General features: G+C 36.9%; 1 protein-coding gene across 1 annotated transcript; it reads right to left on the bottom strand.

Moving 5' to 3' along the window:
• Window positions 1-20,179: 20,179 nt before the first annotated feature.
• Window positions 20,180-22,136, bottom strand: LOC107948470 (homeobox-leucine zipper protein HAT14). Its single transcript, XM_016883029.2, has 4 exons — window positions 21,303-22,136; window positions 20,842-21,155; window positions 20,670-20,749; window positions 20,180-20,580 (listed from the first exon to the last, which is right to left on the bottom strand). Exons 1-4 carry the CDS (start codon window positions 21,583-21,585, stop codon window positions 20,307-20,309), a joined length of 951 nt encoding a protein of 316 aa, XP_016738518.1. The 5' UTR covers window positions 21,586-22,136; the 3' UTR covers window positions 20,180-20,306.
• Window positions 22,137-26,547: the final 4,411 nt, after the last annotated feature.

The following is a 26,547-nucleotide window of genomic DNA, read 5'->3' as shown; positions in this document are numbered from 1 at the left end:
GGTTTCGCTCGACCAAGTTTCTCACCTTGGGGTGCACCAGTATTGTTTGTGAAAAAGAAGGACGGAACCATGAGGTTGTGCATCGACTATCGTCAGCTGAATAAGGTGACAATAAAGAATAAATATCCGATGCCACGTATTGACGATTTGTTTGATCAACTAAAGGGAGCCTCAGTGTTTTCAAAGATAGATTTGAGATCGGGTTATTACCAGTTGCGAATTCGAGATTCGAATATACCCAAAACTGCTTTCAGAACGAGATAGGGTCACTATGAGTTCTTAGTGATGCCGTTTGGGCTCACTAATGCCCCTGCGGTATTTATGGATTTGATGAATCGGATCTTCAGACCGTATTTGGATCGGTTTGTAGTCATGTTTATCGATGATATTTTGGTTTATTCGAGAAATGAAACCGATCATGCTGAACACCTGGGGTTAGTGTTGCAAATTTTACGGGATAAGCAGTTATATGCTAAGTTCAGTAAGTGTGAGTTCTGGTTAAGAGGGGTTAGCTTCTTGGGTCATGTGGTATCCGCATCGGGTATTCGAGTTGACCCGAGCAAAATTTCAGCCATACTTAACTGGAAGCCTCCGAGAAATATTACTGAGGTTCAAAGCTTTTTGGGACTTGCCGGTTACTACCGACGATTTGTGAAAGGTTTCTCGATGATTGCCACACCAATGACGAAACTACTTCAGAAGGATGTTAAGTTTGAATGGACAGAAAAGTGTCAGAAAAGTTTCGAACAATTGAAAACTCACTTGACGGAAGCTCCAGTACTAGTGCAGCCCGAATCAGGCAAGGAGTTCGTCATTTACAGTGATGCATCCCTACTTGGGTTGGGTTGCGTATTGATGCAAGAAGGTCGAGTTGTGGCCTATGCGTCGAGACAATTAAAGCCACATGAGAAAAATTATCCGACCCATGATCTCGAACTAGCTGCCATCGTATTCGCTTTGAAAATATGGCGACACTACTTATTTGGTGAGAAGTGCCATGTATATTCGGATCACAAAAGTCTCAAATATTTGATGACTCCAAGAGACTTGAATCTGCGACAAAGACGTTGGCTCGAGTTGTTAAAAGATTATGAGCTTGTCATTGACAATCACCCGGGAAAGGCTAACGTGGTTGCGGATGCCTTAAGTCGTAAATCACTGTTTGCTTTACGAGTGATGAATGTACACTTGTCTGTTCTATCCGACAATGTGTTAGTGGCATAATTAAAGGCCAAACCATTATTGATTCATCAAATTCGTGAAGCCCAGAAAGTCGATGATGAATTGGCTGCAAAACGGGCTGAATGTGTTCCGAATATGGAATCAGAGTTTCAAATTGATGATGACGATTGTTTGAGGTTCAGAAGTCGGTTGTGTGTTCCAAGAAATTCAGGACTCATTTCGATGATTCTGAACGAAGCTCATTGTAGCCGAATGTCAATTCACCCGGGGAGTACGAAAATGTACAACGATCTGAGACGTCAGTTTTGGTGGCATGGTATGAAACGAGACATTTCCGATTTTCTTTCGAAGTGTTTAATATGTCAGCAAGTGAAGGCGGAACATCAAGTGCCTACGAGTTTACTTCAGCCGATCATGATACCTGAATGGAAATGGGATCGAGTCACGATGGATTTTGTATCTGGGTTGCCATTGTCGGCATGTAAGAAAGATGCGATTTGGGTTGTCGTGGATAGACTGACTAAGTCGACTCACTTTATCCCCGTACGTACGGACTTTTCATTGGAAAAACTAGCTGAGTTGTATGTTTCTCAGATTGTGAGATTACACGGGGTACCGATTTCTATTGTGTCGGATAGAGATCTGAGATTCACCTCGCGATTTTGGAAGAAATTGCAAGAAGCTTTGGGTACCAAGCTGCATTTTAGCACCGCTTTTCATCCACAAACCGATGGTCAATCCGAGCGGATAATTCAGATACTTGAGGATATGTTGAGATGTTGCATCCTTGAGTTTAGTGGTTCATGGGAGCGGTATTTACCTTTGATTGAATTCGCTTACAACAATAGTTTTCAATCAAGTATTAAGATGGCACCTTACGAGGCTTTGTACGGGCGTAAATGCCGTACACCATTGTTTTGGACCGAGCTCGATGAAAGTAAAATTTTTGGAATTGATTTGATTAAAGATGCCGAACAGAAAGTAAAAGTAATCCGTGAAAGTCTGAAGGCAGCCACAGATCGTCAGAAATCGTATGCGGATTTGAAACGAAAGGACATTGAATATCAGGTGGGAGATAAAGTGTTTCTTAAAGTTTCACCTTGGAAAAAGATACTCAGATTTGGGCGTAAGGGCAAATTGAGTCCGAGGGTCATCGGGCCATATGAAATATCCGAACGAGTCGGTCCAGTTGCGTATCAATTGATTTTGCCCCCTGAACTTGAAAAGATTCACGACGTCTTTCATGTTTCGATGCTTCGACGTTATAGATCTGATCCATCGCACATAATTAGTCCATCAGAGGTTGAAATTCAAGCCAATATGAGTTATGAAGAAGAACCGATTCGTATCCTAGGTCGTGAAGTGAAAGAGTTACGAAACAAAAAGGTTCCTTTAGTAAAAGTGTTATGGCTCAAACACGGGATGGAAGGAGCTACTTGGGAACCTGAGAACTCTATGAAAGAGCGATACCCAAACCTATTTACCGGTAAGATTTTCGGGGACGAAAATTTCTTAAGTGGGGGAGAGTTGTGACAGCCCCAAATTGACCCTAGTCGAAAAGTGGTTTCGGGACCACTAAACCGAGTCATAAAAATAATTAACCGTCATAGTTGATGTTCATTATATGTACATATGCATGTGTGAAAATTTCATGTTTGAATTTTGTTAATTGTAAGTGAATTTTATCAAATAGGACTTATGTGAGAAAATTTAGAAATGTGCTAGGCAAATGTAAAGTGGCCTAATAATGCATGTTGTGAAAATGATGGGTTTGCATGTCAAATTACCCAAAATTAAAGCATAGTGGCCGGCCATGCTATGGGTGGAAACATGTTGTAAACATGTTGTGTAGTGTATTATGTTAGAAAGAATAAAAAAAGGGGTTAGGATTAAAGTAATGCAAAGGGAGGAGTGATGAAAAAAAATTGTCTCACCCATGCCCCCCCATTACCGTGAATTGAAGAAAGAAAACAAAAAAAAAGTGTTCATCCTTGAACATCTTTGGCCAAAAAATTTTAAGGAGAAAAGAAGAAGAAAGGATTTTCTTGCTTCTTGTTCGGTTGGTTGGTGTTTAGGAGGAGGTACGTTTGGTGTTGTTCCATGAGATTCATGCATGTTTCTTTTTTATTTTATTTTATTTATTTGTTAGCTTGAGTTCTATCTAGCCCATGGTTTAGATCTTTTCTATGTGATGGAGATGATATTCGGCCATGGGTGTTGTCTTCTTGGTTGATGTTTGATGTTGTGGTGATGAGGCATGAAGATGGGTTAAGTTTCGGCTAAGGAGGATTTGTGATTGATGCTATTTGCATGCTAAATGTGAAGCTTTGTAATGATACATGTGGTGGTGGATTTTCTTTTTAGCATTCTTGAGTTAGGCCTTAAGTTCTTTGTTTAACCCATGACCAAAATTTAAGTGGTATGGTGTCTTGATGCATTCGGCCATGTTAGGAAGTAGAAGAGAAGCATGGTTGTTGATCATGTTATTTGGATGAAAATGGTAGTAAGGTGAAGTGCAAGTGTTAGTATTTGATCTCTAGAGTATATATGTGTATTAGCCGAGTTTTGAACTTAAAACGAATTGGTATTTAGTCAATACAAGTAACCATAATTGTAGAATGTATTAAGTGTTGCAATCGGCCTCAACATAGACATGCATATTCGGCCATAGAAAGAAGATTGGTGTTGCATGTATTCGGTTAGAGGAAAGTATATTGATGTTTTTATTTTGGCTTAGACAATCGGCTAAAAGGGAGTGTGGGTTAATATGTTGAGTTGATTCATGATTTCATATGTATGTGACTTTAATGTCTAATGTATATATATGGGCTAAGTACTTTGAGTTCCTCTTTTCGATGCTCAAATGATTAAATCAATTTATTTGTTAAATTAAGCTCAAGAGCAAAGGGGAACTAAATCCGATAAAGGGAAGGAAAAAGTGGTCGAATAGCCATCGGAATCGTTCGACAACATCCGAGGTAAATTTTCGAGTAACGAGACTTAGTTTACGATTTGATTAAGTCATGACGTATGAGCATAACAAATATACGGTGATATGATGATTCTACTTGAATTATATGTTGAGTTAATTAGTCTATACGTATGACGGGTAGCCGTATGTGCATAGAGATCGTGTCATAAAGCAAACTAAACCATGTTGTTTGTATGTGGCTAGTGAGCCGAAAATGGGATTGCTTAATACGTGACTTGTGTTTGAACTCTAATTATGAAAATGAAATATAAATGTGTCATGATTTATTGATATGTGCATGAATATTTGGATGATAACCGGGCTAAGTCCCGAAGGCATTTGTGCGAGTTATTACATTCCGGGCTAAGTCCCGGAGGCATTTGTGCGAGTTATTACATTCCGGGCTAAGTCCCGGAGGCATTTGTGCGAGTTATTACATTCCGGGCTAAGTCCCGAAGGCATTTGTGCGAGTTATTACATCCGGGCTAAGTCCCGAAGGCATTTGTGTGAGTTACTATATCCGGGCTATGTCCCGAAGGCATTGAGCGAGTAGCTATATCCGGTTAAATCCCGAAGGTACTTGGCTTGGGAATGAGCGACCTTGCTGTAATAGTTTCAATTAATATGCTCGTAAAATCCCAGCAATGAGGTATGTCTCGTATATGCATTGATTTAGTTGATCCCTTACAATTAGTATTCGCTCAGTCGATAAATGAGCTACCGGCCTTTGGCTAAGTTGATCTTTTGTGTATGAATATAAGGGTTGGTAATGTGAAGTAAGTATGATATTGAGAATTTGTGCATATGAAATTATCTGTTTAGTCATATGAATGCTACACTTTAGTTGTGTCTAATTTTATGGCTCAAACATACTAAGCATTAAATGCTTACTCCGTTCTTTGAATCTCTGTTTTATATATTTTGGTTCGTCAGCTATCGGACTCGGGATTATTGAAGTCGAAGTCGCCCACACTATCAAAGCCCCCTTTGGTACACTTTTGGTTAAACTTTGAAATGGCATGTATAGGACTACCCGTTTTGTTGTTGGTCATGGACCCTTTGGTTTTGTATAAATTTGGATAGCCATGCAAAAATGGCTTATATACACTTTGAACTTAGTATTATAATCGTCTTGTATGATGTTCGTTAAGAGGTATGGAAATGTTTGGGAACGATTAGCCATTGGAATGGTTAATCATGATCATATTTTGTGCTATATATGCTAAAGGGCTAGTTGAATCATGGAAACTATGTAATAGGTAAAGTCTACCTTAAAAATAGATGCTGATAGTAGCAGTGACGTGAATGTGAAAAAAGACTAAAAATAGTAGGAATGGAATTAAATAGTTAATAAATTATGTAATCGAACCTTGATGAATCTATTTTCATAGGAAAGTAACGAAACGATCATATGAATAGTATATTATGAGATATTTAAGTTTTCGCGATACAGGGCCAGAACGGTTTCTGGATTCCCTGTTCCGACTTCGAAAATTCATTATAATTAACCAGAGATAATTAGAATTCATGCCATATATGTATAGATTCATTTTTGAGACTAGTTTCTATAGAAACAAACGGCATCAGTAGTGAAGCCCTGTGCAGGGAGATATCCAAGTCGTAATGCGCAAAGGCAGTATAGTCGAACCCTGAAATAGGGGAGACTTTAACTAACAAACTGTACTAATTGATTAGATCAAAAATTCTAGAAAAAAATTTGTAGATGGACATATGAGTCTAGTTTCAGGAAAAATTTACGGAACTGGTTTTCGAGTTTTGGAACTCGAGATATGATTTTTAAGGTGACAGTGACGCAGTTAGCCAGCTCGTCTGGAAATTTAAAATGGACTGTGCAAATAAGCGATTTAAGTCTGCAAACCCCTCGTGTCCGACTCCGGCAACGGTCTCGGGTACGGGGTGTTACAGTCCAGCATCTCTCCTGAACCGATTTCGATCCCTGTCGCGGTTCCTTTGTTCAGCTTGCTTCACTTCTTCGGCTATCTTAGCCTTTTCAACCAGTGCAGCAAAATCGTGCTCTCTTTGCGGAGCTATGAGCACCTTTAGCTCATCCCTGAGGCCATCCTCAAAGCGAACACTGCGCTCGTATTCGGTAGAGATAATTCCATTAGTATACCGGCTCAATCGTAGAAACACTGCCTCATATTCAGCAACGGTCTTACCACCCTGGGTCAGGTTCAGGAATTCCTTCCTTCGCGCATCCACATAGCTAGCTCTGACATACTTCGCCTTGAAGGACTGCTTAAACAACTCCTAAGTTACCCTCTCAGCTGGGGTACCCTCTCTCACAGTGATCCACCACTGATACGCCTCGTCCCGTAGTAAGGATACTGCTCCTTTTAACTTTTGCTCTACTGAGCAGTCCAAGTCATCCATAATCTGCTCCGTGGCTTCCAGCCAGTACTCAGCCACATTTGGGGCTACTCCAGATACACCCCTAAAAACTTCTGCTCCGTTGGCCCGTAGTCGCTCAGAAATGGACCCCCTATTCATGGGCCCGATATTAGCTTCGGCCACCCTTTCCAAAACTCTTAACATGGCCTGGGACAGAGCGTCATCCCCCGCGGCCTGATCATATGGTCCATTCTCATCCACCGGTGGTGGTCGTGTTACTCCAGCAGGTATGTGTTCAGAAGACGAAGATCCAGCTTGAGTACTACCTCGGCCTCGACCACAGCCTCGACCACGACCTCTTCCCCGAGTAGCTCTCGTACTCATATCGATTTATCTGATTACGAATTTTATGTAGTTAGTTTACTGTTTCCACTATTTATTACAGAATATCTTATGAACAGATAAGGTTTCAGAGTTGTTCTCGCGTAACCACAGTTTTGCTACTGTCTCAGTTTCCTAGGGCTTAGTTTACCCTACAGTCTCAGTTTTGTAGCCTTTACGCTACATTATCTATAGTACTATCTCTAAGGTTTAGTACTAACTACAGTACAGTAAAGAATAGTACTTACAGCCTTGGTGTCGGGGATTTAGTGTGCCACTTCATCAGTTTTCAAATAAACTCAAAAGATTTAGGCTTTTTGAAATCCATTTTCCAAACATTTGTGTTAAAAAAAAAACAAGTTCGGAGATTATCTCCTTTAAACAGGAAATTTTCAAAAGTCAGGTGTTTCCAAAAATACCCTTTTTTTGGCATAAAGTTTTGAAAACCCTTTTTGGACCCGATTGTGACAGCCCTAAATTGACCCTAGTCGGGAAGTGGTTTCGGGACCACGAAATCGAGCCATAAGAAAATAATTAACAGTCATATTTAATGCTTATTATATATGAACATGCACGTGTGAAAATTTCATACTTAAATTTTGTATATAGTATGTGAAATTTATCAAATAGGACTTGTGTGAGAAAATTTAGGATTGTGCTAGGCAAATGTCAAAGTGGCCTATTAATGCATGTTAGAAAATGCTTGTACTTGCATGTCAAATTACCCAAATTTTAGATAGTGGCCGGCCATGCTATGGGTTAAAACATATTATAAATATTTTGTGTTAATATTTTGTGTTAAAAATAATAAAATAAAAGGGTTAGTAATAAAGTAATAAAAATTGGGGGGTGAAGAAAACAAAGTTCATCTTTGTTCTTCCTTGCCGAATTGAAAAGAAGAGAAGGGGGGAGACTTTCGGTCATGGAAGGAGAAGAAAGCTCAAGAGCTTAGAGGATCAAAGTTGGATAGGGGAAAGGAAAAAGTAATCGAATAGCCGTTTAAGTCGTTCGACAATATCCGAGGTAAGTCTTTGAGTAATGGAACTTAGTTTATGATTTGATTAAGTCATAACATATAAGCATAATAAATAAACAGTGATATAATGATTCTACTTGAATTATTTATCGAGGTAATTAGTTATACTTATGACTAGTAGCCGAATGTGTATAGAGACCATGTTACAAAGCCAACCAAAATCATGCTCTTTGTATGTGGCTATTGAGCCGAAAATGGTAAAGGTTGATAAGTGTCTTGTGTTTGACTTCTAGTAATGAAAATGAAATATAAATGTGTTATGATTTATTGATATATGTGCATGATTATTCGAATGATAACCGGACTAAGATCCGAAGGCATTTGTGCTAATGACTATATCCGGGCTAAGTCCCAAAGGCATTTGTGCTAGTTACTATAACCGGACTAAGATCCGAAGGCATTTGTGCTAGTGACTATATCCGGGCTAAGTCTCGAAGGCATTTGTGCTAGTTACTATATCTGGGCTAAGTCTCGAAGGCATTTGTGCTAGTGACTATATCCGGGCTAAGTCCCAAAGGCATTTGTGCTAGTGATTATATCCGGGCTAAGTCCCGAAGGCATTTGTGCGAGTTGCTATATCCGGTTAAATCCCGAAGGTACTTGGGTTTGGAAATGAGCGATCTTGCTGTAATAACTTCAATTAATACGCTCATAAATCCAAATGATAAGGTATGTTTCGTATATGCATTGGAGAGGTTGATTCCTTTTAAATAGTATTCGCTCAATTGATTAACAAGCTTCCGGCCTTTAGTCAGGTTTGATCCTGAGTGTATGAATATAATGGTTGAAGCATGAAGTAAACATGATTTTGGGAATATGCGCATATGCAATTGTTCATTTAGTCATACGAACGCTATACCTTAGTTGTAAATAATTTCATTACTTAAAACTTACTAAGCATCAAAATGCTTATTCTGTTGCTTTAATTCTCTGTTTTATAGATTTTGTTCGTCAGCTATCGGACTCGGGAGTGTCAAAGTCGAAGTCGTCCACACTATCTAAGCCCCTTTGGTACTCTTTTAGTTGAATTTTGATAATGGCATGTATAGGGCTGACCCTTGTTATTAATTAAGTATCTTTTGGTAATGTATATTCGTATAGCCATGCGAAAATGGCTTGTATATTTTGAGTATAAAATTATGGTCATTTTGTATATATGGTCTTATGATATGGTTATTAAGTGGTGTGGAAATGTTTGATAATGATTAGCCATTGGAATGTCCAATCATGGTCCTATTGGTGCTACGTACATCATGGCTAATCGTGATTATACTTGAAAATAATGTATGTCAATTTACTAATTGATTCATGGAAAATTATGAAATAGGTAAAATTTACCTTAAAATAGATGCTGACAGCAGCAGTGATGTGAAGTTAAAAAACCACTAAAAATAGTAGGAATGGAATTAAATAGTGAATAAATTATTTAATCGAATCTTGATGAGTCTATTTTCATATGAAAGAAACAAAACGGCCATATGAGCCGTATTTTATGAGATGTTTAAGTTTTCGTGAAACAGGGCCAGAGCATTTTATGGATCCCCTATTCTGATGTTGGAAATTCACCATAAATTAACGAGATACAATTAGAAGTCATACTTTATATGTACAGATTCCTTTTTGAGTATAGTTTCATTAGAAACAAACAGAATAAGTATTAAAGCTCTGTACAGGGAGATATCTAAGTCGTAATGCATGAAGGTCAGAGTAGTCGAACCCTGAAACAGGGTAGATTTTAACTAATAAACTGTACTAATTGGCCTGACCAAAAATTCTAGAAAAATAATTTTTAGATGTATATATGAGTCTAGTTTCAGGAAAAATTTACAGAATCAGTTTCCGAGTTTTGGAACTCGAGATATGATTTTTAAAGTGGCTGTGATGCAGTTAGCCAGCTTGCCTGGAAATTTCGAAATGAACTATGTAAGTAAATGAATTAAGTCCGTTAACACCTCGTGTTCGACTCCGGCAACGGTCTCGGGTACGGGGCGTTACAATTTTATTGGTATCAGAGCCACGGTTTAGTCGATTCTAGGACTACCGTAATACGTTCGGGTTTAGCTATACATGCCATTATGTGTTTATTTGATAGTGTGGTGATTTCTGGCAGTTAAAAATGTGTTTAGTTATAGTAATGGATCCTGATCCCAACCGAACGGTAGCTAATGATGTTGAGAGTGTAGCGCCTGCTCCCGTAAAAGGGACAGCGCCGGTGGACTCTCAACCTATTACTAGTAATCAGAATGATGAAGCTAGACAGGCTTTTTATAGCGTGATGAATGATTGGTTCAATCAGTATATTCGAACTAATGCGGCTGTTCCACAACCCCTATTCCCGACTAACACAACCCCTGCACCTGCGATACCTCCGGTAACTGACCAGATAAGGTTAAATAAGCCCCTAGTTGACAGAATCTGAAAACACGGGGCTACTGAATTTAAAGCTACAGACAGCGACGATGCCGAACAAGCTGAATTTTGGTTGGACAACACTATTCGGGTACTTGATGAACTATCTTGCACACCCGATGAATGCCTAAAGTGTACTATCTCCTTGCTACGTGATTCTGCCTACTATTGGTGGAATACGTTGATTTCTGTTGTGCCCAGAGAGCAAGTAACTTGGGAGTTTTTCCAAACCGAGTTTCGAAAAAAAGTATATTAGCCAGAGATTCATTGATCAAAAACGGAAAGAATTTCTTGAACTTCAACAAGGTTCCATGTCGGTTACTGATTATGAACGAAAGTTTGTAAGGCTTAGCCGGTACGCTCGAGAATGAATTTCTTCAGAAGCTGTAATGTGTAAACGTTTCAAAGATGGACTGAATGATGATATAAAACTGTATGTTGGCATTTTAGAAATCAGAGAATTTGTGGTACTTGTCGAGCGAGCTTGCAAAGCCGAAGAGCTCAGTAAGGAGAAAAGAAAAGCTGATATGGGAGCAAAGGAGTTTCATAAGAGATCTTAGGGAAAGCCCTTTCAACAGTCATCGAAGAAATTTAGAGATGATTTAGGCTGGTCTAAAGACACTTCAGGCTTTTCTAGACGACATCGTGATCGACCCCTTGTGAGTACACGAGTCACTTCAGTTGCCAGTGTTGGAAATGATCGTCGAGACAAAACAGAGTGCCAGTATTGTGGTAAATGGCATTCGGGGAGTTGTAGATTCCATGACCGCTCCTGTTATAAGTGCGGATCAGCTGACCACTTTATCAAGGATTGCCCGAGACTGTCTGAACAAAATGTAAATCAGAGTGGGAAACCAGATGCTACTACTGCACGGGGCAGACCATCTAGAAATACGGGGAACGCTAGTGGCGGTCAGAGAGGATCTAGAGATGCTACAACCAGATCTAAGGCTCGTGCTTCTGCTAGAGCTAATGCTATACGCACACGCGAGGATGCTTCCTCGCCAGATGTTATTACCGGTACTTTCACTCTATTTGATACTAATGTGATTGCATTGATTGACCCTGGTTCTACCCATTCATATGTATGTGAGACCTTAGCATCCAGTAAGACTTTACCTGTTGAGTCTACTGAGTTCGTAATTCGAGTGTCGAATCCCTTGGGTCGTTATGTGCTTGTCGACAAGGTGTGTAAGAAATGCCCCTTAATAATCCGAGGCTCCTGTTTTTCGGCTGACTTGATGCTTTTACCGTTTGATGAATTTGATGTTATTCTCGGTTTGGATTGGTTGACCGTACATGATGCAGTTGTGAATTGCAAAAGTAAGACTATTGATTTGAGGTGTGCAAATAATGAGATAATCCGGGTCGAGTCTACTGTTTTGAATGGATTGCCAACAATAATATCCTCGATGTTAGCTCAAAAATATGTGAGAAAGGGGTGTGAAGCGTATCTTGCATACGTATTTGATAATAAAGAACCAGAAAAGAAACTTGAATCGGTACCAGTGGTTTGTGAATATCCGGATGTTTTTCCCGAAGAATTACCGGGGTTACCACCTGTTCGGGAGGTAGAGTTTGGCATCGAACTTGTACCTGGGACTACACCGATTTCAATAGCTCCGTATCGTATGGCACCAACGAAATTAAAGGAATTGAAAGCTCAGTTACAAGAGTTGATGGATAGAGGTTTCGCTCGACCAAGTTTCTCGTCTTGGGGTGCACCAGTATTGTTTGTGAAAAAGAAGGATGGAACCATGAGGTTGTGCATCGACTATCGTCAGCTGAATAAAGTGACAATAAAGAATAAATATCCGTTACCGCGTATTGATGATTTGTTTGATCAACTAAAAGGAGCCTCAATGTTTTCAAAGATAGATTTGAGATCGGGTTATTATCAGTTACGAATTCGAGATTCAGATATACCTAAAACTGCTTTCAGAACGAGATACGGTCACTACGAGTTCTTAGTGATGCCGTTTGGGCTCACTAATACCCCTGCGGTATTTATGGATTTGATGAATCGGATCTTCAGACCGTTTTTGGATCAGTTTGTAGTTGTGTTTATCGATGATATTTTGGTCTATTCGAGAAATGAAACCGATCATGCTGAACACCTGGGATTAGTGTTGCAGATTTTACGGGATAAGCAGTTATATGCTAAGTTGAGTAAGTGTGAGTTCTGGTTAAGAGAGGTTAGCTTCTTGGGTCATGTGGTATCTGCATCGGGTATTCGAGTTGATCCGAGCAAAATTTCAGCCATAACTGGAAGCCTCCGAGAAATATTACTGAGGTTCAGAGCTTTTTGGGACTTGCCGGTTACTACAGACAGTTTGTAAAGGGTTTCTCGATGATAGCCACACCAATGATGAAACTGCTTCAGAAAGATGTTAAGTTTGAATGGACAGAAAAATGTCAGAAAAGTTTCGATCAATTGAAAACTCACTTGACGGAAGCTCCAGTACTAGTGCAGCCCGAATCAGGCAAAGAGTTTGTCATTTACAGTGATGCATCCTTACTTGGGTTGGGTTGTGTATTGATGCAAGAAGGTCGAGTTGTAGCTTATGCATCGAGGCAATTAAAGCCACATGAAAAAAATTATCCAACCCATGATCTTGAATTAGTTGCCATCGTATTCGCTTTGAAAATATGGAGACATTACTTATTTGGTGAGAAGTGCCATGTATTTTCGGATCACAAAAGTCTCAAATATTTGATGACTCAAAGAGATTTGAATCTGCGACAAAGACGTTGGCTCGAGTTGTTAAAAGATTATGAGCTTGTCATTGACTATCACCCGGGAAAGGCTAATGTGGTTGCGGATGCCTTAAGTCGTAAATCACTGTTTGCTTTACGAACGATGAATGTACACTTGTCTGTTCTATCCGATAATGTGTTAGTAGTAGAATTAAAGGCCAAACCATTGTTGATTCATCAAATTCATGAAGCTCAGAAAGTCGATGATGAGTTGGTCGCAAAACGGGCTGAATGTGTTTCGAATAGGGAATCAGAGTTTCAAATTGATGATGACGATTGTTTGAGGTTCAGAAGTCGTTTGTGTGTTCCAAGAAATTCAGAACTTATTTCGATGATCCTGAGCGAGGCTCATAGTAGCCGAATGTCTATCCACCCAGGTAGTACAAAAATGTACAATGATCTGAGACGTCAGTTTTGGTGGCATGGTATGAAACGAGACATTTCCGATTTTGTTTCGAAGTGTTTAATATGTCAACAAGTGAAAGCGGAACATCAAGTGCCTACAGGTTTACTTCAGCCGATCATGATACCTGAATGGAAATGGGATCGAGTCATGATGGATTTTGTATCTGGGTTGCCATTGTCAGTAAGTAAGAAAGATGCGATTTGGGTTGTTGTTGATAGACTGACTAAGTCGACTCATTTTATTCCCGTACGTACGGATTATTCACTGGATAAACTAGCTGAATTGTATGTTTCTCAGATTGTAAGATTACACAAGGTACCTATTTCTATTGTGTCGGATAGAGATCCGAGGTTTACCTCACGATTTTGGAAGAAATTGCAAGAAGCTTTGGGTACCAAGTTGCATTTTAGCACCGCTTTTCATCCTAAGACCGATGGTCAATCTGAACGAATAATTCAGATACTCGAGGATATGTTGAGATGTTGCATCCTTGAGTTTGATGGTTCGTGGGAACGATATTTACCTTTGATTGAATTCGCTTACAACAATAGTTTTCAATCAAGTATTAAGATGGCACCTTACGAGGCTTTGTACGGTCGTAAATGCCGTACACCATTGTTTTGGACCGAGCTCGGTGAAAGTAAAATTTTCAGAGTTGATTTGACTAAAGATGCTGAGCAGAAAGTAAAAATAATTCGTGAAAGTCTGAAGGCAGCATCAGATCGTTAGCAGTCGTACGCGGATTTAAAACGAAGAGATATTGAGTATCAGGTGGGAGACAAAGTGTTTCTTAAAGTTTCACCTCGGAAAAAGATACTCAGATTTGGCCGTAAGGGCAAACTGAGTCCGAGGTTCATAGGGCCGTATGAAATATCCGAACGAGTTGGTCCAGTGGCATATAGATTGATTTTACCCCCTGATCTCGAGAAGATTCACAACTTTGTTCATGTTTCGATGCTTCGACGTTACAGATCTGATCCTTCGCACATAATTAATCCTTCCGAGGTTGAAATTCAATCCGATATGAGTTATGAAGAAGAATCGATTCGTATCCTAGCTCGTGAAGTAAAGGAGTTGCGAAACAAAAGAGTTCCGTTAGTAAAGATGTTATGGCTCAAACACGGGATCGAAGAAGCTACTTGGGAAAACGAGAACTCTATGAAACAACGATACCCAAACCTATTTACCGGTAAGATTTTCGAGGACGAAAATTTCTTAAGTGGGGGAGAGTTGTGACAGCCCAAAATTGACCCTAGCCGGGAAGTGGTTTCGGGACCACGAAACCGAGCCATAAGAAAATAATTAACAGTCATATTTAATGCTTATTATATATGAACATGCACGTGTGAAAATTTCATGCTTAAATTTTGTATATAGTATGTGAAATTTATCAAATAGGACTTGTGTGAGAAAATTTAGGATTGTGCTAGGCAAATGTCAAAGTGGCCTATTAATGCATGTTAGAAAATGCTTGTACTTGCATGTCAAATTACCCAAATTTTAGATAGTGGCCGGCCATGCTACGGGTTAAAACATATTATAAATATTTTGTGTTAATATTTTGTGTTAAAAATAATAAAATAAAAGGGTTAGTAATAAAGTAATAAAAATTGGGGGGTGAAGAAAACAAAGTTCATCTTTGTTCTTCCTTGCCGAATTGAAAAGAAGAGAAGGGGGGGAGACTTTCGGTCATGGAAGGAGAAGAAAGCTCAAGAGCTTAGAGGATCAATGTTGGATAGGGGAAAGGAAAAAGTAATCGAATAGCCGTTTAAGTCGTTCGACAACATCTTAGGTAAGTCTTTGAGTAATGGAACTTAGTTTATGATTTGATTAAGTCATAACATATAAGCATAATAAATAAACGGTGATATAATGATTCTACTTGAATTATTTATCGAGGTAATTAGTTATACTTATGACTAGTAGCCGAATGTGTATAGAGATCATGTTACAAAGCCAACCAAAATCATGCTCTTTGTATGTGGCTATTGAGCCGAAAATGGTAAAGGTTGATAAGTGTCTTGTATTTGACTTCTAGTAATGAAAATGAAATATAAATGTGTTATGATTTATTGATATATGTGCATGATTATTCGAATGATAACCGGACTAAGATCCGAAGGCATTTGTGCTAATGACTATATCCGGGCTAAGTCCCAAAGGCATTTGTGCTAGTTACTATAACCGGACTAAGATCCGAAGGCATTTGTGCTAGTGACTATATCCGGGCTAAGTCTCGAAGGCATTTGTGCTAGTTACTATATCCGGGCTAAGTCTCGAAGGCATTTGTGCTAGTGACTATATCCGGGCTAAGTCCCAAAGGCATTTGTGCGAGTTGCTATATCTGGCTAAATCCCGAAGGTACTTGGGTTTGGAAATGAGCGATCTTGCTATAATAACTTCAATTAATACGCTCATAAATCCAAAGGTATGTTTCGTATATGCATTGAAAAGGTTGATTCCTTTTAAATAGTATTCGCTCAATTGATTAACAAGCTTCCGGCCTTTAGTCAGGTTTGATCCTGAGTGTATGAATATAATGGTTGAAGCGTGAAGTAAACATGATTTTGGGAATATGCGTATATGCAATTGTTCATTTAGTCATACGAACGCTATACCTTAGTTGTAAATAATGTCATTACTTAAAACTTACTAAGCATCAAAATGCTTATTCTGTTGCTTTAATTCTCTGTTTTATAGATTTTGTTCGTCAGCTATCGGACTCAGGAGTATCAAAGTCGAAGTCGTCCACACTATCTAAGCCCCTTTGGTACTCTTTTAGTTGAATTTTGATAATGGCATGTATAGGGCTGACCCTTGTTATTAATTAAGTATCTTTTGGTAAAGTATATTCGTATAGCCATGCGAAAATAGGGCCAGAGCGTTTTCTGGATCCCCTGTTTTGATTTTGAAAATTCACCATAAATTAACCAGAGACAATTAGAAGTCATGCTTTATATGTACAGATTCCGTTTTTAGTCTAGTTTCATTAGAAACAAACGGAATAAGTATTGAAGCTCTGCACAGGGAGATATCTAAGTCGTAATGTATGAAGGCCAGAGTAGTCAAACCCTGAAACAGGGGAGACTTTAACTAATAAACTGTACTAATTGGCCCAACCAAAAATTCTAGAAAAAAATTTTTTAGATGGATATATGTGTCTAGTTTCAGGAAAAATTTACGGAATCAGTTTCTGAGTTTTGGAACTTGAGATATGATTTTTAAAGTGGCTGTGATGCAGTTAGCCAGCTTGCCTGGAAATTTCGAAATGAACTGTGTAAGTAAATGAATTAAGTCCGTTAACACCTCGTGTTCGACTCCGGCAACGGTCTCGGGTACGGGGTGTTACACCGATCCACAGTCAAGTTGTTGCAACCTAGGCTCTGATACCACTAAATGTAGCACCCCAAACCTGGTCCAGATGTTAAGGCCGAATCCGACGTGCCACATTGAAGTCAAAAACCCGTGTTCCCTTTTTAGTGTTTTAAAAGCCGACTTTTGTTAAACTAACCAAGTGAATGGAAGCTGGGCACCAGGTAGGTATCCATAACAAAGGAGGTGAGCCATGAAGGCTGCTTAAGTACCAAGCTCTCCGATTGGATCTAATCCTAGACATGTCCACATCCATTGCCACACTTGGTTATAACAAGTTGAAATTTCTTTGATTGGTTATCTTTGGTAAATCGAGTATTCGTGACGTCGTGTTATTTTAAAAAAAAACAAGTATCATTTTGAAATCACGCCCTAAGTCTAGCCCATTTGAATTATTATCTATCAATTTAAAGTTGTTTAAAATAATATAATCCCAGAAAATCAAAGAAGAAAATAAAGTTAAAATGGCCTTATTACAACCCAAAAATTAAATAGTAATTAAAAATAACTTAAGAAAACCAGTCTTTTTTTCAAACCCAAAAGTATTCACCATGGCCACTCTGAATCCCCTCCGGCTCCAAGTCACCCACATCAAGGCTCACCTGCAAGGTTAAAGAAGAGGTGAGTTTGGGGAAACTCAGTGTGTAAGGAAAACCCATTCAAAGCCCAAGTCAGCTCAAGCCTATTGGGCCTAAGCCCATTCAGGTAACAGTGGTATTGGGCCAGAGCCCTTTTCAGATTACAATAAACTGGGCCTTAGCCCCTTATTCAGATAACAGTATGGCCCATATGCCCATTTCAAAATACATGCAACATCAATAACATATACAAGCCCATTTGGGGAGACTACTCAACCCACCAACCACTACACTCCACCCGTACCAGCCATACACTCCATGTGGGGAATAGCTCAACCCACCCAGCCCACCACTCCACAGTTACAGCCTTGCTGCTCAGTTAACAGTAAGTTGAGGCAAAACCTCCAGTATGTGGACAAGCCACTTTCAGTACTTCCTCCGTCAATATCCCAGTCCCATGCATCAGATAATAACAATATGGCATGTAGTAAATAACAACAATCAAACATGCATTTAGGTCAATTTAACCCTAGGGGTATTTCGGTAATTTATCTCCTAGGGGTAAAACTGTAAATTTTCCACTTTTAAAGGTACTTCAGTAATTTATCTATTTTAGGGTTTTTCATGCATATTCCTACCTTTCACGTACTAACAGAATCACTACCGAGGGTTCTTACCGAATTAGGCCCGTTGGACCATCATTCCAATTTTGGCCCATTAAGCCCAAAAATATCGAGGGCACAGAAATCATGTACTTTGCAGTCCGAATTTTGCAGCTTACCAAAAACATTAATCGATTTACCTCACGAGCATTCACACACTCGCAAATCTACAAAATACCGATTTTCGGCATTTCGGCTTTTCGACTTTTACCGATCTAGACTAAGAAAGAGGGTGTTAGTTACACACCTGTTTGCGACGATATGCTGACGAGATCCACACACGAACTGCCTACAATTGGATTACTGACACATTAATCTAACCATTCAAATACGAACTACGTATTAACCCCTTACAATATTCGGCCAATTACACCTACAGGTCATAGTAAGCTTATAAGAAATCAATAAGCAACTCATTAACAAATTTTTGTCAATGTTTACCACATAATCATAATTTCACTGCAAGCTGTCTTCCTGAGTAACAGTCACTAAATCATTTATAACTGGAGCTACGAAACTCCAAATCAAATGCCGCTAAATTTTCCCTGAAAATAGACTCATATATCTTCTATCCATAAAATTTTCAGAATTTTTGGTTTAGCCAATCAATACCAGATTTTTCTCAAAGTTTTCCCATGTTTCACTGTTTAACTAATATGATCACTCTTCATTACGAATCAAATTTCTCATTGTACAGAATTCAAAATATGTTCTTGTTTATTTCATTTGCAACTAGACTCATTAAGCTTTAATTACATAATTTATTCAGCTTCTAATTCATCTCCCACAATTTATGGTGATTTTCCAAAGTCACGTTACTGCTGCTGTCCCAAGCAGATTTATTACCAAATCACTCTTTCACACACCTATCTTGCATGTATGTTATTTAAACATGTATATCACCAATCAATCATCACATATCTATGATTTTTACTTAAGCATAATCTCCATTTCATCATTTTAAAGCACAACCTGTTAGCCGATTTTTTCCTTTAGCATCTAAGGCACATGCATGATCATTTGTTTGGCTCAACTTCACCTATCTTCCATTTTTCATCAAAAGAATATGAAACAACAACCATTTCCTTCATTTTAATTCATGACCAAATGCTCACAGCACACCCAAAAACCAAAATATGCTTCAAGAGTTAAGGTAGAATTAAGAAGAACTCATGAACATCAAGATAGAAGCAAACTACCATGAACTTACCTTCAATTTTCTTCCCCAAGTGACCGAACATTCAAGAGCTTTCTCCTCTCCTTTCTCTTCTCTAACTTTAGGCTATGATGAACAAAGATGGACAAAACTTTATTCTTTTCACCCCTTTTTCTTTTAATAAAATTTTATATTTCATCCATTTAATTCTTTAATACAAAAGACATGAAATGTCCATCATGGAACATTTACGTAAACCATTATCATGGAACATTTACCTAACCCATTATCATGGGATATTTACCTAATCCATTATTATGGAACATTTACCTAACCCATTATCAATTTGTACCATAAATTATGGATACCAAGTGCTCATATTGTCTACAACAACATGAAGGCTGGCCACTTCATGTAAAATGGAAGGTTTATCATGCAAATCCTCCTATTTTGCACACCTATTTATTTGGTCACTTCAATTTAGCCTATAGCATTTTCAAACATTTTCACATAGGTTCTATTTCATAATTTCACCCCTTTTTCTTATGGAACAAAAATTAACTAAAATTGCTGGGTTCTATCTTAAGCTTGAGCCTTCTAGAGACCCACTAACATAATTAAACCTATGCCAACATTCACAAAATTCCTAAAAATTGGGGCGTTACATATGAAATATTAAAAATTCAGTCAGGATAATTAAAATACTTCCTTATAAAATTATATATTCAATGCCAATAGACAGACACAAACCATAATTCTAGATCACAATAAGCAGTTTCGAAGAAAAAAAAAGAACAAAAAGGCAGTTACTATAATAATAAGTTATAAATTAATTTCTTTCCCTGTCAAATAAACGACCAGCTTTCTAACCAAAATTTCTTCCACCTTCTCCCCGGAAAGCGAGTCTAAACAGAATCTATCCAAACTCAAATCTATCATTGATAACGGCTTCAGACATTTAAAATATTCAAACAAACAAAAATCCACCAAACCCCAAAAATATTTACAAAATTTGAATAAAAAAACTGGCCACAACCAACGATTTCATGTGTTTGAAGTAGAGGAGAAAAATGTGTATCCTCCAGTTTTGGCATTGGCGGTGGAGGCTGATGCGTTGATGGTGGAAGCGGTGGCGACACGCTCACATGAAGGACACATAGTGAGGGTGGTGGCGGGTAACTGCATGTAAAACGGTTGAGAAGTTTTCAAGGCTCTTAACTCCTGCAGTTCCTTCTGTAATCTTTTATTTTCTTCTGCCAGCGTCTCGCAACATCGCTTTAAATACTCACAATCTACCTCTGTTTGCTTCAATTTTGTCCTGTTTCAAAATATCACTATAAAATATAAATTCTCATACCAAGAAATCGTACGAATATTATTTATTTTATTAAAAAAATTTAAAAGTACCTTGCTCTTCTATTCTGAAACCAGACTTCAATTTGGCGAGGACGAAGATTTAATTGCTTAGCCAGTGCAAGTTTTTGCTTCTGAATCAAATATTTAAAATAAATAAATAAATAATTTAAAGCAAAACCCAAGAGGCAAGCAAAGGAAATTTGGATTCTATGTTTGGACTTACAGGATTGAGTGTGCTGTGTTCTTTGAAACTTTCTTCAAGAAAGGCAGACTGTTCCTTAGAAAGCCTGAGTTTCTTCCGAGTTGAACCGTTGTCTTCATCATCACTGGCTCTTGTACTAGTTCTTTCTGTTTCAACTGCTTCCACTTCCACCTCTTTCTTGCCTCTTCTGCTTCCGTTTCTAATCCCAAAATCCATAGACACAGCGCTGTTAGGAGAGGACACAGCCGCCTTTTCCTCAGCTTCATCCGCCACCGCCACCAACGGTAGACGGTTCACGTCTAAACCTCTTCCGAGTCCCTCCCATGGATCCGTTTCTATCACCAATAACAACAATGCAAAAAAAAAAAAAGTTGGTAATTTTTCTTCAAGATGATTAAAGAACTATAAAAAAAGATGAATATCCTAAGATACCCAGATCTAAATACCCCTCATAAAATATCAATTCTGCTAGAAATACTCACGGTTATCTGTGAGCCAAGGAAGGCGAAGCTGAGAAGAAGACTGGGGACGAGGAACTGGGGAGAAAGGAAGAAGATCAAGCTGAAGAGGTGGATCTGAAGAAACCCTTTTCTCATCTCCATCCGTACTATTTTTACCTTCAAAAGCATCGTCCCCATTCTCTTGTGATTTGAACCCATTCCCAAGCCCCATGCAAAACCCTAGATCCTTGCTTGATAACTTTGCAGTTTTGTCAAGAAACGAAAAGGGCTTTGAAGGATCACCCAAGCTCAAGGCTAACTCCATTAACCCTTTTTCTTGCAAAGAGAAACCCCAGCCGAAACCAATAACTACTGCAAAGAAGAAGTCTTTGAAGATCTTGACTTTTTTTTTTTGGGGGGGGGGGGTGGGAGGGTTTCCTTTGATTTGATGAAGAAAGATATATCCTGGAAAGAGAGTTAAAAAAGAAACCCTATCCGAACTTATTTAATGGAAACACACAACTCACCCCCCCCCTTCCTCTTTGACACACCTTTTTTATTGGGAGTAAAGATTGACCGACAAATCCAGGTTGAAAAACACACGTGAATCTATATAAATATACACTGTTTCAAACACGAGACACACAGACAGAGGGAGAGGAGGAGGAGGAGAAAGAGAGAGAGTTAAGTTTTGTGAATTCAAAGGGTTTAGAGCAAATTCTTTTGATTATATTATAAACGAATCAACTGATGTTTAAGCAAATCTTCTGTTTTAGGTTTATGGGATACAGACAACGATGAGTCTTCTCTTCTCTTTTTCTTGTTTTAAATCAAGAAAGTGTCATTAAATACTTTGATGGGAAGAATTTGTTAATTAATGCAGAGATAACTTCACAATTCTTTTGTATTTATTGTGTTCTCACCAAACAATTAGGGCTAGAAAATCATCATTACCGTCATCTCAACATGATAAAAGGATTTTTCATCCAACGGCAGGGATCATAAGATCTCATATTATTCTAACCCTTGATCCAATCTATTTGTTTTTAACCTCCTTTCTAACTAAAATGTCTTTCTATAATGTACACTTATGAATCATCATGAGGACGATATGAGGAGAATAATGATTAAATTGTGTTGTTTTACCAAACATAATTATACAGCATTAGCACTGTTTGTTTGCTTCTTCTCTTTTTTTTTTTTTTTCAAATGATAGGCAATTAATCCAGGATTTGCATTGCCGTTTCCCAGTAGTGAATTCAACAATTATTCCAATGATAAAAATTGAAATGAAGTGTGTAAGCCTCTGGGAATGTTGACTCACCAACCAAAACAGTGCAGCTTTACCAGTTTCTTCCTATGTGACATTAACTAATTGGGTAAAACGATCCAGAAAGCCCTGCTTTTGAGTTAAGGCTGATGTGGAAACAGAGAAAAAACCCTGGAAAGAAAAAAGATGGTCAGATTAGAGATTAGCATGAGATTTTGACCAAAAACTGCTTTTTATTATGTTCATTCCAAGCAGACAAGGAGACATCTTTTACTATTTCAAAGAAAGTATTAGTATAAATGATAATAGTAATAATAATAAATAAAGAAAAGTCGCAAGGCCTTGTTACTAAAGGTTGAGGTGCCATATACGAGTTTACTAAAGGTTGAAGTGCCATATATGAGTTTTCTTTTAAATAATAATGATTTTAAATTTCGATTTTTATTTATTTTAAGTTTTATATTGAATTAATGCTAATTATTTTATGGACATCTATATAAAGTCCTTAAAAATTACTTTTTTATTATTCCAAAAAATTAAACCATTTATATATTGTATTTATTATATAGTCAATTAAATTTAACATAGTTATAGCCTTTTATATATTGTATTTATTATATAGTCAATTAAATTTAACATAGTTATACTTCATATTATTTAAAATTTAATATATTCATATATTTATATTATTTTTCGTATTTAATCATGCATATTGGTCTTTGTAAGAAAAAAAAAAGCATAATTGTTTATCCAATAAACCTGAGTGTAAGATGTAGTTGGAAAATTTGAAGATGGAAGGGGTATGGGAATTTTGAAGAAAAGAGGGTAATTAAAATAGAGATGGAGAGTAGGTCAGATATGTCATGCGCTTGGGATCTTTGCAATTATTGAAGTCATGCAGGCTTTAATGATAAGTTGGAGAAAGAGACAGAAAGTGAGTGATATGATATGACTGAATTATGTGGTTTGGGCACATCAAATAACCGTGGGATAAATAAAGTTACCCACACAAAACCATATAAAAGTTGATTATCTTAAAAATTATGTGCATCTATTTGTTATTCTCAATTAAATTAAAATTTAATCCATTATAAAAAATATTTAATTAATAAAAATAAGTATTATTATATCAATTTATATGATGATCAATATACTCTTTTTTGTCTTTAAACTTATAGTTAGTAGCTTTGATACTTGTATTTTTTTAAAAATTTCTCTTTAATATTTGAAGTTATCAACTAAATAATTTTGATATCTAAGTTTGAAATTTATCAAAATTTAATAACATTACTCTTGGGAGGTATTTACTAAAATGATATTAAATATTTTTTTGAAGAAAAAAATATATAAAACCAATTTTATTTATCAAAATTATATGAATTGAATAGTAAAAAGAATTTTTCGTTTCTCATGACTCAAATCAATATAGTTGGTGACTATTTAGGTTAGACACAAAAAAAAAAAACTAATCCTCAAATTGCTACCACCTATCGTGACTTAAGCATGGGAAAGCGATTCTTTTTAACTTTGTTCCTTAAACCCCACAACCCCAACCAACACAACATTAAAATTGAACCAATCCTGTTTAATACCCCACCCAAAACCACAATATAGAAACCCAAAACCTAAACCCATCTTACATAAATCCTCCGCTAATTTTTTTTTAAAAAATAAATTCAATCGATTTTAATTAAATAAATTATTAAAATTTTATAAAAATAAAAAAAAAATATAAATTTGATTCAACTAATCTGAACTATTTGCCCAAAAATTGATTACATTTTTTTTATTTAAACCAATATATCAATCAATTTTCAGGTAGTCATGTCTTAATAAAAATACTTAATGACTTAGATTTTTGAACTCTCACATTTCCACTAAGGCTCCATGCAAATCTTGAAAACTTAAATATATCATGTTCACAATACGTCTGATATGTCGTATTTCGATAGGACTAATAGAGCCCTTTTCTCACTTGAAGAGCTTGTTATGTAACAATTAGTTGTGTCTTTTATTGCCTTTCAGTACTTAGGAAAAATTGTATTGTAATTTGCAATTTTGAGTTTGTTTTACAATTTTCTGAATAAATTGTCAGTTACATGTCTTGATAAACTTAATGGTGGCTTAAGAAGTTTCAAGAGCTCAGTGGAGGAGAATGAAGAAGCAAATGAGTAAGAAGAAACAACGTTACAACCTTAGGAAACTAATGTTGCAAGTTGAAGTGTTCTAACCCTAAGCTCACAACTTTACCTATGAATGTCGCGACATTGTTTGCTTTTCATCAGACAAAGAGCTTGTCATTCAAAGTTGCAGTGATCAACCTTTGATGTTGCAAAATTGAGTCATTTTAAGTCAAGGTAGCGACATTGATGCTATGAATGTCGCGACATTAGCTAGAGCCCTAGAATGAAAGAATCGAGCCAAGTCAAGAAAGGTCACAAGATCCACGTATCAATGTCGCGACCTAGAACCCTTTCTATTGAGGATATCGTGACATTAGGCATGGAGGTTGTGACGTTGGGCCCCAAAAGGGCAACAAGAATAAATTTTGGGTCAAAGTTGCCATATTTAAGTTTAATATTAGGGACAAATTTGTAATTGAATTATTATTATGCCTATAACTACCACTTAAACTTAACTAATTTAGAGATTGTAAAGACTAGGGTAGAAAACATATTTTTTACTTTTAATTTTCCTAGTTTTATGCTTTTCTTTTCTTTTCCTTTCTATTTCTTTTCTTTTTCTTTAGAATAGAGTTAATTTTTGTTGTTAGTATTTCTTTCATTTGTGAAGACTTTATAAATTAGAGAAGATTAAACTTTTGCACTCCACAAAGAATGACATATTTGAATGAGCATCTATTGAACCATTTACTTATATATTTCACATATCATTTGTTTGATGATATGCCTATTTGATTTTTGAGTTTTAATTATATTCTAATATCGTTTGTTGGTTGATTTCTAAATTACATTAATTTCTATGATTGATTAGTTGTTTGTTCAATTATACTGAATTACTTAATACACTAAAATCGAACGAAAAATAATTCAATCAACATAGGTGTATTAGCTTAGTTAGTGATTAACAAATCCATCGACTATCGTTTTTAGCATTTGAGAAATCTAAGGCAATAAGAAGAAAGTTTAGTTTAAATAGTTTAATTGATGATTTAGATTTAGTCTTGATATATTTTCATATTTGGTTTGCACTGATAATTTCTGAATTTATTAGATTAATAATTGTTTGAATCATAATTAACTTGACAATCACATTTACCAATTTGACAATCCTTTACGTTCGATCATTGGGATACTTTGTGTTCTATTGTAGTGGTTTTTAATAAACTAGACCTATCACACTAGCAGACGCTACACTTTACTTTTATATATCTATATTGCATTGCTTGATGCACATGCGTCGAGACATTTAAGTTTTTGGTGCCATTGTCGGGGATTATAATGAAGTGAATTTGTATTGTCAAGTTAATTGGTTGCTAGGAAATATTAATTAAAAGATTAGGGGATTGGATATTGTTTTCATTTTCCTTGTATTTTTTTTCTTTTTGTGTTTTGTCTTTTGTTTGCCTTGTAGAAAACTGTGTTTAGTCATGTTTAACAATGGTTATATGTAACATCCCGATTTTAAGCCTAGTTGGAATAGTGGTTTTGAGACCACAAATCCGAAGTAGAAATAATTATTTTATGAATGTGTTGAGTTCTATGATATATTTACATGATTGTATGAAAGTTTCGTTAAGAAATTTTGTTGATAGAGTGTCCAATTTGATTTTTAGGACTAAATTGCAAAAGTTGCAAAATACGTGATTCTAGAAGCTTTAGGCATGAAATAGCCATGAGTTACCATTTAGAGGTCCTTAAAAAGCAATTTGACCAATTTTTATTTTTATGGACAAAAATGGACATGAATAAGTAAAATTTGAAAATTTAGTAAAAATGGCATTTTGGTCATTTGGTTAATAAAAGAATGAAAAGGGAAAATTAAGCCAAAACTTGC

The sequence above is a fragment of the Gossypium hirsutum genome, chromosome A04 (assembly GCF_007990345.1).
Source record: "Gossypium hirsutum isolate 1008001.06 chromosome A04, Gossypium_hirsutum_v2.1, whole genome shotgun sequence".
NCBI lineage: Eukaryota > Viridiplantae > Streptophyta > Magnoliopsida > Malvales > Malvaceae > Gossypium > Gossypium hirsutum.
The sequence above is the reverse complement of the archived record's forward strand: the minus strand, read 5'-3'. Positions and strand labels throughout refer to the sequence as shown.